The sequence below is a fragment of the Petaurus breviceps genome, unplaced genomic scaffold (genome assembly GCF_028583685.1).
Source record: "Petaurus breviceps papuanus isolate PSGF00001 unplaced genomic scaffold, PetGlider_PUasm1.0 98, whole genome shotgun sequence".
Taxonomy (NCBI): Eukaryota; Metazoa; Chordata; class Mammalia; order Diprotodontia; family Petauridae; genus Petaurus; species Petaurus breviceps.
This window is the reverse complement of record NW_027187460.1, coordinates 44,299,948-44,314,346: the sequence shown is the minus strand read 5'-3', so window position 1 is coordinate 44,314,346 and position 14,399 is coordinate 44,299,948. Positions and strand designations below refer to the sequence as shown.

Genomic DNA, 14,399 nt, shown 5'->3' with positions numbered 1-14,399 from the left:
TATTTCATGTAAACTTCAAGTGTGCTATGGATACCAAACTGTTTACTGGATAAAATTACGGACAAGATAATTATGAGTGATTGTGACTAAACCCAGCTTCACTTCATATAGCCAGAACAGTAACTATTGGACAAAATAACATTAAGGAACAACACCCCTTCCCCTACACTCATTACTTAGGGCAAAAAAGGAAAAGGGAAAGAAGCCATCATAGAAAACATAACAAAGAGACTTATTAAAAGAAAAAAAAAACAAAAAAAAAAACACCCAGTACATGAACAAATAGTATAGGATAAAAGAAAACAAAGGAAAAAATCTTGAAAGTGAAAGAAATCTGTGAAAATGAAAGAAAACAATGAGAAAAAAGGTTGCAACCATAACCATACCCCCAAAGAAAGAATGAACCAACTTCTAGAATGCCCAGTTGTTTAGATATTCAGTAAAGAAATACAAAGGATAATCTGACATCCTTAAGGATGAATGTAAAATCTTCAAAAGAAGAATCCAACTTAGAAAGATGGCAGACAATCTTCATTTAAAAAAATGTGACCTGAGAACTAGACAGGTCCAGATCAAACACAAAAATGGAGAATTGGCATGAAATTTAAAAGAACAAATTTTTAAAATAGCATAGCTTAGATTTCATATCTCTCCAAACCTAGGCAGGACAAGTAGAAGAAAAAGAAATCAGAGGACTATTAATTTCCAAAGAAGCAAAGAATAATATTCTATTTATATATAATAATATGATAATAAAATAATAAGCAAGAATCAAAGAATAACATCAAATTCTAGGAAATCATAAAATAAAATTGCCCAGAAATATTAAAAATAGGACAAGGGACAAATTCCAAGAATCTACCAGGCTGGTGACAGAGAGGAATACTAAGTTTTGTGCACTTTGGTAAACTATAAATTTTCAAAAAATCCTAGGCTTCATCCAATTAAATTACTATATAGGACTTCTGCATAATATTCACTATTTTTATGGAGTTCATCATACTTTTATTATTTCTTTCATTGAAAAAGCCTCACCATTTCTGCCAATCTTATCTATAATCATCCTCCAAATGCACTCAATCGCATTTTCTCTAAGAAGTCATCCCTAATCAAACCTCTCTGATTTTGGTTCCATTTGACTGTTGAATCCTCTCAATGCCTACTGACTATATAACACAGTAATAATTTTATTAATACTGTATCCATGTGGTTCATTATTATTTATAAAATTCTCAAATGAGCACTATAAAATTATAAGATAGTATTAACATGATTATTATTGTAAAAAGCATTAAGAGGATACAGCAGGCAAATGATGTTATTACTTATAAAGTGATTTTGAATTTATTATTATTCTTACAGCAATCTTCTGAAGTGGGTTAAGTATTCTTTTTTTTATTTTAAAGAGATAAAAAAATTTGTTCAGAGGGTTTAAATGACTTGTTGAAGGTAATATGATTAGTAAATGATAGTAGAAAGATTTGTACTCTGATTCCTAATCTACTATTCTTTTCATTTTATATATATATATATATATATATATATATATAAAACACAGAAATTAAAGACATGTTGGTTTGTATTACTTTTATACAATGCTAAATTCAGTGTTCCTTCTTGACAAATGACAAACTCTGCAAGCCACAACCTGTATACTCTTTCTTTGATCTTTCCATTACAGCACCTAGTGTACTATTTTGTAATTAATTAGACCATTTGGAATAAAAGCATATGTGTGTATGTGGGTAAATACATGTGTGACACAAAACACAGACCATGTACAATGTAGAATACCATTCGCTAAATAGCATAAATGGAAAATTATTTCTGTTTATACCAGCATATTATTTTTTCATTAAGCTCCCTTAAGTAGATACCAATAGGCATCATATTTAGCTATGCAATATTCTGCTATTATTCATTAGAAAATATTTAAAACTGTGATTCTCTTTGTAATTTCTTATACATGTACACATTTTTATATTATATATACACATATATACTGGCAAATGTTGCATTTGATTCTAATAGCTTGCTATTGTCTTATAGACAATATTGCAATTTACGTATACTTAAAATGTCTAACAATGTGAGCTGTAGTTGTAAATGTATATACACATACAAATATACATATGTATATATGTCTACACATATGCTTATATATTCATGTGTACACACCACATATATAAACACTATTTACTAAATACCAGAAATTAAAAAAATATATATATATATATATATATCTGTACATACTAAGATAATATTTGTTTCTTTAAGCTACATTAAAATAGATACTGACAAGCATCATATTAACTATGTAATGTTTTGCTATTGCTTTCTAGTTAGTTAATTTTGTGACTTCAGATACTTACATAATAAGCCAAGGAACTGTGGTTTTGGTAGCATGAAAACTCTCTCCACCCACAAAAAAACATATCCCATTTGTAGTTTACAGGCTTAGAGAATTGCCTGAGTCTAAGAGAGGACTCATGTCTGGCCCATGGCAAAACAACTAGTAAATGTCAGAGAAAATATTTGGACCCCAGTCTTCCTGACTTGAAATACAACACTCTATTCACCACACTAAGCATCACTGAAATGAAAATATCAATCTGACAACTGTTCTCAAATATGCTAGTGCCAAACACAGCTGAAGATTTCTAGCTGCTCCCACCCCTCTTTCATCAACTCTAGTCCAGAACATACTCTTTGGTTTCCAATCAGTATGACAACAGATTTTAAGGTATAGTTAATTGTCTACAATGGAAATACCCTTTTTGGAATTTATGTATAATGACTTCTGTCTAAGGTATGGAGATTTTGTGATCTGTTTGGTAGAGGGGAATCATGGATATTTTGAAGTATTGAAGAAAAATCCAGTTGTGATTTGCTTTCTCAAGACATAATATACAATAGGTGAAAAATGGACTTAGAAATCTAAGGAATTGGGGTGGCTAGGTGCTGTAGTGAGTAAAGGGCCAGCCTCAGACACTTAAAACACACAGACACATACACACACACATACCACACACACACACACACACACACACACAAAACATTAGCTGTGTAACCTTGGTTAATTTACTTAACCCCAACTGCCCTCCAAAAGGCAAAAAAAAAAAAAAAAGAAATTTAAGGAATTTAATTTGAAAATTTACTGTCTCAAGACTTAAGACAAATTCTTTCACCTCAATAATCTTTAGTTTTTTCTATAAATTAGGGAATTGGGCTGGTTCATTTCTAAAATTCTCTTTAGCTCTATATCTTATGACCATGATCTGATGGAGATATGACTTGTATACTACATCATTAATTATTATAAGTACTAAGCTCTGTTGTGCTACAGGCAAGTCTCTAAGACTAAATTGCAGAGCATATGTCATTCGTGAAGGAGTTTTCTAATTATGAATTCTCTACTAGTAAGAAAAAGAAATGAACTGATCCAAAGAGGAAAGAAAAACATTTTATACTCTGGGATTTCTCTAACTTTCCTTCAGACTTTTATGGCACTACTTGAGAGAAACAAAAGCAAAAACAAATATGGCGTTATGAACTTCAATCTCCTAGAATCATGAATATTACAAAAAAGGCATTTCTAATCCAAAAAGATACTCATTTTTGTACTGGAACATTTGTCATTAATGGGTAAAAGAATTAAGATACTTTAGTCTTTACCTTATGAAACTGTCTGAAGCTGTTACTAAAAGCTGAAATAAAGAAGGCAAGTTTGGTGGGGACTTGTTATGTATCACAGAACAAATGAATGACTTTTGGTCTCCTTAAAGCATGAGGATAATAGAAACATTTTCATCAAAACCATCCTTTCTAAAAATTGATATAAATCATCTAATTTATATAAATATCAATCAACTACATGTCAAACCATGGGGGGGGGGAGCTAGATGACCACTGGAAGCCTTCAAACTAAAGATAATTGTTTTACTCCTGTTGAACCTATGAGATTTAAAAACAAGATTTTGAACATAATGAAAAAATCTGTTACTAAACAATACCAGACACTTAAATTTATATGTAAGAATGTATGAAATATATTTATTGATAGGGGCAGCTAGGTGGCACAGTGAATAGAGCACCAGCCCTGGAGTTAGGAGGACCTGAGTTCAAATCTGGCCTCAGTCACTTAACACAAAACTAGCCATGTGAACTTGGGCAAGTCACTTAAACCCAATTTCTCTTCCTTCCCTCCTCCAAAAAGCAAATACACACATATTATTGATAAATATTACATATTGTTTATAGATGTACTAATATACATAATGCAAATATATGCATATTTATGAAATATGAATGTAAATATAAAACTACACCAACAAATGATAGATGATACAGTGGAAAGAATGCAGCAATTGAATTCAGAAGACTTAAGTTTGGATGATTTCTACAATTTACTATCTGTGTGACCTTGGCAAAGCCCCTTCGCTTCCACAACTGTTTACTGAAGGAGTTGAACTAGAAACCTCTAAGATCCCTTTCACCTCTAAGGCTAGGATCTTTTGAACTCATCTTTAGATCAAACTTCAAGGATGACAAAATATTTTCCCCCAAAATAATCCTGTGAGCTGGATATTTCATATAGTATTGTCTCTACTTTGCTGATTAGAAAATTGAGATTCACAAAGGTGAATGTACAATAGTGAGCTTCTCTGTTTCCCTTTCTCCATCTATCCTGTCACTGAGTCCTTCTCTTTATGCTGACCATTATATATTACATTTCACCTACCAATTACATCAGTACATTTTTAACTGATCATCCAATTTTCTCCTATTTTTGACTAGCCACCACATATATTTTAACTGTTTTTCTCCAACATAAGTTGTTACTACTGAATTTTAAAAAATATACAAGTCATTCTTAATTGTCTCAATATTCACAAGCATTTAATAGCTCAAAAATCTCATTTTTTCCCTCTATATCCCCATGGCAATTACACAAGGCTGTGCACACAGTGAATGCTCAATAAATATTTGCTGAGTAGTTGATTGAGGAGAGAATTATGAATCCTTACTGGTTATCTTTCAGCCAACTTTCAATTAGAATGCAAAATTTTATACTAGAGCTAAATTAAATGTAATCTTACAATGAAATTTTAAGACCCTTTATAAAATGTTTAACTGCTTTTTAAATCTTCTTTTAAAACCTATCACCTTGGATATCTTTCATTTTTATATTCTTTATACACTTATGTTTGATGACCTGCTAAATTCTAGATTAGTTATTTCTAATAATGAGACATATGAACTTCTGAGAAGAGAATGGATTTTAGAATTGAATCTCAAATAAGTCAATAGGTAAAGCAGTTTAGCATAATGGATAGAGGACTGACCTTGGAAACAGGGAAGTCTTAATGAAAGCCTTGACTCTGAGACATAGTGACCCTGGGCTTGTTACTTCATGTCTCAGTAGTTAAGAAATTTTCTTAGATTAGGAAAGGCAAAATAAGTGTCCACTATGACTTCTAATAGATACAAAAAGAGAAGAAACAATAGGCCAATGGTCCTTTTAAAAGCTAAAGATGTTCTTACCTTAAAGTATCATAACAACAACCATTTTAGGTTTTGTTTCAAATTCCCTGAGCCTCCTTATTTACTTACTTGTTTAAATATATTCTATACTTAGAATCTCTACCACACATGTTAAAGTTATCATGAATCTTTAATATTAATTTTACGTGTTTCATTTGTCATCCCACTTTGCTTATAAGCTCCTCTATTCATTTTTATTTGTTTATGTTATGGTTTCACTTATAGTATCCTGGGCCAATAGAAATAACCCAAAATGCTTTTGTTATATATCACAAATCAAATGAATAATTTTGGTCTTCATGTCAGGTCTTTGTGAAAAAACATAGTTAGAAATAAGAGATTTAGACTGTATCAGTTCTCCAAGACAGAGAGCTTTACGTATTATTTCCATACGGTAAAACTCTTTTATAATATTTTGCCACATAAATATTTGTTTCATTATCTTTTATGTCACCATGTTTTGGTTTGTGTTTCAATGTTGCAGGCATGAAGGGTAAAACAGATAGCTCAATGACCAATGGATACACAGAGTCTGATGAGGTGACATACAGTTCCATGTTGAGAAAACAGAGTTCAATTACATTCCAAGGGATCCTATGATCATCTATCCAGAATTGGAAGGAAACTTAGATATCATATATTCCAGCCTCCTCATTATATAGATAAGGAAACTGAAGCCTAGAGAAATTAAGTGACTCTCAAAGTCATATGGGTAGTAATGTCAGAGCCAAAATTTGAACTCAGGTCCTGTGACACCAAATGTTCTTTGCTCTGTACAATATTGTTTGATTTGAATTCAATTCAACAAACTCCTCTTAAGTGGCTACCAAGTGTGTGATATAATTCTAGAGGTCAATTGACCAGTGTGAGTGTAATAATCTCAGATGGGGATGTTTAATTTCAGTGATACCTCTTTCTTTGAATGCCAACAGTATTTTCAGCATCATTTTGGTCTGCTATATGCATACTGTGTCACATTCTACAAGCATTGGCAACTCTTCATATGGTTGTTGGGGTATCCTGGACATTGATTATATTTTCTTGAACATGTGCACATTCATACCAGGCACTTTTTAGACAGAGTTTTCTCTTTCTTGGATGGATACATAATTTCAGAGAGGCAATGCAGGGTTTGCCTTTGAAAGAGTACTAAACTTGAAGTCTGGTGGTCTGGCATCATTTCTACATGGACAAATCAGTCATCTTTTTAATCCTATCATCTGCAAAATAGAGGTAATGATTTTCCTAACTGTCTCACACTCTTGGAGGAAAATAGTTGACAAATTAGAGTCGTAGAAAGTAGTTTAGAGTACTGAGAAACTAAATTACTTGCTCAGGGTCACAAAGCCCATTTGTGTCAAAGACAGGACTTGAATTTAGTTCTTTCTGGCTTCAAGATCATCTCTATATGCATTAAGCCATACTGATTCTCTCAAGCATTTAGTAAGTGCTGAATTTTGTTGTTGTTTAGTCATTTTCATTGTGTCTGACTCTTTGCGACTCCATTTGGGGTTTTCTTGGCAAAGATATTGGATTGGTATGCCATTTCATTTTCCAGATCATTTTACAGATGAGGAAACCGAGGCAAACAGGTTTAAATGATTTGCCCAGGGTCACATAGTGAGTAAATGTCTTAAGGACACATTTGAATTCAGGTAAAGGAATCTTCCTGACTCTAGACCCAGCATTCTACCACTGCACCACCTAGCTGCCAAGTACTGAATAAATGCTTTCAAAATTCGTTCATTCATTCATTCAGAGACCCCTGAGTTCAAATGCATCCTGACACACTTAATAGTTGTGTCATCCTAGGCAAGTCACTTCCCTAGTTTTCCCCAGTTTTCTCTACTATAAAATGGGGGATAATGATAGCACCTACCTTCCAGGGTTGTTGTGAAGATCAAATGCGATAATAATTTTAAAGCACTTAACACAGTGCCTGGCACATAGTAGGCATTATATAAAATGCTTATTCCCTTCTTCCAGTAATATGAGCTATTTTCACTTTAAACTCAATCATCAAATAAAGAACAACATGCAGAACTGATAGTAATGCTTTGATAGTAGTAGTAAACAGAGTTGGAAGAATCTTATGGTACAGGAAAAATGTTTTACCTGAAGAACACATAGAAAGTTGTTATACCAAAAGGACACTCTATTCTTACCTTGATGATTCACTGTGACATGGAGAAGCTGACCAGTTCTCAGAGGTTAAGTCAGTGGAACTCAAAGATATAGGAAGCTTTATCAAGTTGGAAAGACTTTGATTAGGGGTCCAGTAACACACAATATGCCTGTCACCTGATGACTAGACTAGTCAAGTTCACACTCATTACTAGGTTGGCTGTAGGTGATGAAACATTTTTAGTTTTCAAAGTTTTCAAAGATAATATGCTGGGTTATAAAAAGGTTACAATATGTGTCAGTGATGGGTGTGCTGACATGAAGGAAATCTTAAGTTCTTGAATGATAGAAATTGTAAGTGTATTCTGGTGAAAGGGACTTATTTTTACCTTTGAGTTCCATGTGCCTAGCATATTTCCACCATGAGGGAGGGGGGAGGTAGTTGTTTGTTTTTAATTTGTGATTTTATTGGTATTAATAACTCAAAATAAATCAATTACCACTACCAATACAAACTGACAAATATTCAACAATATAATAAAGTTTTCTGAGAGCACTGAATAGTTATGTTACTTTAGTCATATAGTTCTATAGTCACACAGGTAGCATATGTCATAGGTATGGTTTGACCCTTAGTTTTCCTCATTCAAAAACTCTCTCTTTGTTTACCAGTCACAGCGCTTGTCACTTGTCATCTGTAGATGCTTAGTAAATACTTGCTCAGCTAAATTACTTTAAATTCATCTGTAGTTGTTAAATGTAGACTTTTCATTTTCTGAATGAAAATTCTGTCTGAATTTGAAAAAAATGCATTTGACTGTATTTTGTATTTATGAACATGCTAAATATGAATATAATTAACCAAGAATAAGCTTTTATTAACTGCTTACAATATGCCAACCACCATCCTAGAAAGAAAAAGTTAAAAAAAGTAATTGTCCTCAAAGAACTTATGTTCTAGTGGAAGAGGAAATCAGTATATAAATAACTGGATCCCAGATACATACAAAGGAAAGGGAAGGTAACCATAGAGGGTCCAGAAGGTTGGGGCACTGCTAATAGCCTCTTGAAGAAAGTGTTGCTTGAATTGACTGTTGAAACAAGCCAGAGATTCTGAGAGGAAGAAGTAAGGAGAAAGATCATTACAGAGATATAAATTGCCAGTGCAAAGAAGGAAAATGGAATATCACATGGGAGAAACCACAAGATAGCCAGTGTGTCTAGACTGGAGAGTGTGGAAGGGACCAATATGTAAGAAGACTAGAAAGGTACAAATTGGCTGGTTGTGGAGAACTTTAAATGTAAAGCATAGGGGTTTACAAGTGATCTTAGAGGTCAAGAAGGAAGTCTTTAAAGTTTACTCAGTAGAGAGGTGACAGAGTCAGACTTGTGCTTTAGGAAAACCACTTTGGTACCTATGTGGTGGATTAATTAGAGTGAGGAGAGGCTTAAGGCAGGGAATCTAATTACAAGGCTCACCTCTAAATGCCTTAACCTGCTTTTTCTACTTTTCCTTCCATTTCTCCCTGTTATGGACTCTATTTGTTAGAAAAATTAGATTATTCATTGTTCTTCATTGCCTTCTCACCCTCTGGCTATGGATTTCCCTGAACTGTATCCTTCACCTAGAAAAGTCCTTCAGCTTACTCTCAGAAGTCATTGATTTAAGTGCTAACTTCAGTGCTTAACTTACACATCACTTTGTCCTTAAGACTTTGCTGATCTTTCAACCAGAAGTTACAGGCATCTAGGTAGCATAGTGGGTAGAGTGCTAGACCTGGAGTCAGGAAGACCTGACTTTTTATCTAGCCTCAGATACTCACTAGTTTTGTGACCCACCTTGAGCAAGTAATTTAACTTCTGTTTGCTTAATCCACTGGAGAAGGAAATGGCAAACCACACCATATCCTTGGCCAGAAAACCCCATGGGGGTCCTGAAAAAACAGACACAACTAAATGAGTGAACAACAACAAATAAGATCTTGTCACTCTTCTCAAAATCTTGGAATATTTTCATGGAACCTATTAGGAAAATTCCAATTGCCTTATGTAGGGATAAAAACCCTGCAAAATTTGGCACTTCCTTATTTGCGTGACACTTTTTTTTCTCATCTTGTACTTCTCCCCCCATCACACATTCTGATCCAGCCCAAAACTCTTCATTGTTCCACAAACACATGCTGTCGTTAACCTTTTATATGTTCTTTTTTCTCCTTCAGAAATGTTCTTCCCCTGTTTTTTTTTTTTTTTTTTGCCTTTAGGAGGGCAATTGGGGTTAAGTAACTTGCTCAGCTTTTTTTTGTGTGTGTGAGTGTTAAGTGTCTAAGGCCAGAACGGAACTCGGGTTCTCCTGATTCCGGGGCCTGTGCTTTACTCACTGTGCCACCTAGCTGCCCTCCCCCCCTATTTTTCCTTCTTAAAATCCAACTCATGCTTCAAGACCCAGTTCATACACCTCCTCTCCCATGAAGTATTTTATATTCCCCTTAATTGGCAAGATCTTTTCTTTTTTGAACCTCGTCATACTCATAAGAAAAATAGTTGGTTTTTATGTAGCACTTTGTTTCCCAAAGGTACTACACATATTTTTATCCTTATAACAACCTTGCAAAATAGGTGCTACAGATATTGTGCTTATTATTATCATAGATGTGAAACGCGTGGCTCACAGAGTTTAAGTGACTTGTCCATGGTCATAAAGCTAGTATGCTTAAGGAAGAGGAAGTTTTTCTGACTCCAAAACTCTATCTATTACAACATGCTCTACCTTCTTGTGCTCTTATCATGTTCTATTTTGTATTATAATTATTAGTTTATCTCTTTATCTCCTTCTGTATCTGGAATATAAATAAACATAATACGTATTCATTGCATTGAATTTGTTGAATTGTGGCTATGTGAAATGGGTGAACAAACATTGGATTTGGAGACAGAAGAGACCTTGACTTAAGTTTTGATTCTAACATCTCCTGGCTATTTCACTTTCTCTTCTGTGAAAATATGTGAGGGAATGTCTGCACCATTCATTTCATAAGATTGCTTTGAGGATCAAACAAGATAAAGCACTGTTTAAACATAAAAGAACTATATTCAAGGAATCAAAATAGCTTATGTTTATGTAGAAGGAATATAACTAAGAATATTCCCTACCATATTCATTTTCACGAGGGAGCTCCCTACCTCCCTCCGCCTCCAAAAACAAAAACAACCACAAAACCCCAACAGGCACAAGAAGGGATCTGCTTCCTTTTTGAAGAGAGAGCTCATGAACTGCTCAGGAGAGACACAAGTTACATGGAGACCTGAAGAGAGGCCAGCACATAAACGAAACCACATAAATGGGCAGTACATGATACCAAATGGAACTGAGATAGTAAGAGAGAAATAGAGAGAATGGGGGAATCCTTCAGCATTGCAGCATTGGAGAATGGAGGCAACAAAATATCAGACCCATAGGCTATATATCATACATAATCTGGAGAGATGGAGCCTACATAAGAATAATAAGTAAGGAATGCAGGGCCTCATTGAAAGAAGAAAGTGGGGCAGCCAGGTAGCACAGAGAGTAAGAGCACCAGCCCCAGAGTCGGGATGACCTGGGATCGAATCAGGGCTCAGACACTTAGCACCCACCCAGAAACACCTGGCCATGTAACCTTGAGCAAGTTACTTAACCACAACTGCTTAGGGGTGGCCAGGTAGCTCAGCGAGTAAGAGCACGGGCCCTAGGATGACCTGGAATCGAATGCGGGCTCTGACACTTAGCACTACACCCAGAAATAACTGGCTGCGTAACCTTGAGCAAGTTACTTAACCCCAATTGCTTTACAAAAAGAAGAAGAAGAAAGCAATGAAGATGGAGTCTTGATGAGGCTAATTACAACATGGAGAGTGGGTAGGGGAGGATAGGGGGAAAGCCACACATCACAGAACCATAGGTAACAAGGGACAATGGAACACAGAGGCAAGATGTAGAAGAGAAATATTGGGTCTTGTACTTCGATAATATTGTGAATTATGTGCCCTGTTTAGGTCCGGAAGAAAAATAAAACCTTTAATGGATTTAAGTTCAAATTAAGAAGTTAGGGCAAACCAAAGGGGAATGATCCTGAACCCCAAGACACAAAGAGTACTATTAAAAATTGAAAGGACCATATAATTCCTTGTGGGGGGAAAAAGGTAGAATTTTCTTAACTGTTTCCTGTATGCTGGAGCAGATAGAGCACTGGGTCTGTAGTCAGGAAGACTGTAGTTCGAATCCAGTGTTACATATCTACTAGCCATGTAACTTGGACAAATAACTGAAAAGTTTTCTGCCTCAGTTTTCCCTGAAAAGGGGATGATAATTATAGTACCTACTTCTCAGGGGTATTGTGAGGATCAAATGACATATTTGCAAAGCATTTAGCCCAGTACCTTGTAAATCGTAGGCACAGCTAAGGTTTGCTTCTCCCCTTCTTCCATCTTTAAATATAAGCACACAGACACAATGCATACATGCATGTATGTGTACATGGATATAAGTATATATGTGGATATACATATACACACATGTATATATGTACACATGTCTACATATGGATATGTGTATATACATCTGTACATTGTTTACATATATACACATATATTCTATATTTACTCTAATCTTGAAAAAAATTATACTATATCAAATGTCTTCTTAGTCTGAATGCTGTCAGAGAATTGACAGCCCTTTTGGAGAGAGCAAATAAAGCCAGATATGGATATTCCTCAGTAGTGGCATTGACCAGAGGGTGCCTGTAAGGGACTCATAAAAATTTCACTTCCATCAATTGTGTCAGAACCTGGAGCCTGAATGATAAGCAGTTTATATTTTCAATGAGTGACTATGCAAGAAGAGGTTCCAGGAAGAAAGATGTTGTAAGGCTCAGAGCCCAGCAATATTATTGCTGGGCTCTAACTGTAATCCTGCCTTTTGAACTAGCTTTTTGTAATGATGATACCACTCAAAATCAGCCAGAAATCCTCTATGTGAATTGTAATCACAGTATGAAAACTGAGAGGACACATATGCAAATAAATCATCATGAAGCATTTCTGAATATAAGTGCTAAATAAAATGAAAATATGAATGCTATTTTCTTGACAAATCTTTACCCTGCCGTGCTTTGGACACTAATGGAGTCTCTTTCTCTCTCTTAACATCAGTCTTGTAGTACCAGAGGGAAGAATCTTAAGAATTTGTAGTGTGTGACATTTAACTTGTTTTTTAAAAATCATTTCTACTTCATGACAGAATAAAGATACTCAAGGCAGTGTACTTCTGCAGATTACTGTATTTGGGGGACTCTGAATTCAATCACCTTTTAGTGTCATGCCTTACAAAATCTAAAAGTGCCTAATAATCCTCCAGACACACAAGCTTCCTGTCTTGTCTTATTGCCTGATCATTCCTTATTTTTGTTGTAGTTCTTGTGATCTCTTCAAGCACTTACCTGGAAAGGGAAAAGACAACAATTCTTTATATAGAAAGGAACTGAAAGGCTTTTATTGAGCTATTTTCCAACTTACTTTTTTAAACTCTTTTTTTCCCCCTTTAGTGCAGTGGTAAAAATAGGATTTTATTCTCCCCTGTATGGCTACCATCAAAATCTTAACAAAGTTCTAATAGTAACTGGTATAATAATTTCCTAAGTCCACACTTCCATAGATTTTTTTTCCAACAAAGGTTATTTGTTTGTGAGGGAATGAATAACAGTGGTAGTAAAAGGGACCCAAAGGTGAAAAATTAATCCTATTATGATAGCAAACAGTGGGCACAGCAACACTGGGACAATTCATGAAATCTTTCACATACAAGCTGGCTTCCCAAGGCTGTTTAGAAAAGGATAGAGTGAGTGACAGGAAAGCTGACATTAACATTTAGAAGAGGGATTCAGTGAGTCACATAGTAGAAGAGGAATAAAGGAAGGCAAAAGATAAGTTGTAGTTGAATCATTTTCATAGAATGGCAGGGGTACTGGAATTTAATGATGGTGGCAGGATGGCTATAACCTGCAGGCAGAAGGTTGCCTATAAGAATAGATATTTAAGCATTACTGTCAAGATATGGGCTTTCATGGAAACCAAAAGGCTTGTCTTTTTTTTTTTTTGTATTTTTTTAGAGAGATAGAGAGAATTTGGAGAAAAGATGAAAATAGAAAGATATTTAACAAGTAAGTAAGGACACAAAGCAAAGGACTCAACTTTGCAACGAGATATAGCTCTGGACACAAAGTCAAACAGATTGCTTAAAGCAAAAAGAAAAAAAAAACACAACTCCAAAGGAAAAGAAAACCTTAAGAGGGGAGGATGTTCCATTGAGACTATTTACTGATAAGAAACAGTACAAGAGGAGAAAGTTTGCCAGATAAAAGGAGTTAAGAAAGACAATCAATCCCCTACAGTCTTCTCACAAATTCAAAGCTCTTGTACTTTCCAGGGACGTACTCATTGATAATGAGATTGACGCCTGCATTGCCAGAGCTAGCACAGTGTTTGGGAGGCTCCAAAGGAAAGTATGAGAGAAAAGAAGTATTAGACTGACTACCAAACTGAAGGTCTATAGAGCCATTGTGCTGACCTCATTGTTGTATGCCTGTGAGACCTGGGCAATCTACCAGTGCCATTCCAGGAAACTGACTCGCTTCCATTTGGATTGTCTTAGGAAAATTCTTAAGATCACCTGACAGGATAAGGTACCAGACACTGAG

At 35.0% G+C, this 14,399-nt stretch overlaps 1 protein-coding gene across 2 annotated transcripts in view; it reads right to left on the bottom strand.

Annotated features, from left to right (window-relative positions):
• LOC138156092 (CUB and sushi domain-containing protein 3-like) overlaps nucleotides 1–14,399 on the bottom strand; it is a 638,148-nt gene that overhangs the window by 459,004 nt on the left and 164,745 nt on the right. Inside the window, exon 1 of one of the 2 annotated variants that reach the window (XM_069081325.1) lies at nucleotides 2,373–3,016. The exons of the other annotated variant lie outside the window; for it this stretch is intronic. Coding sequence (XP_068937426.1) covers nucleotides 2,373–2,442 — 70 coding nt within the window. The 5' untranslated portion in view covers nucleotides 2,443–3,016. Of the gene's footprint in view, nucleotides 1–2,372; nucleotides 3,017–14,399 lie in introns of those variants that run through there. 2 annotated transcript variants of the gene reach the window in all.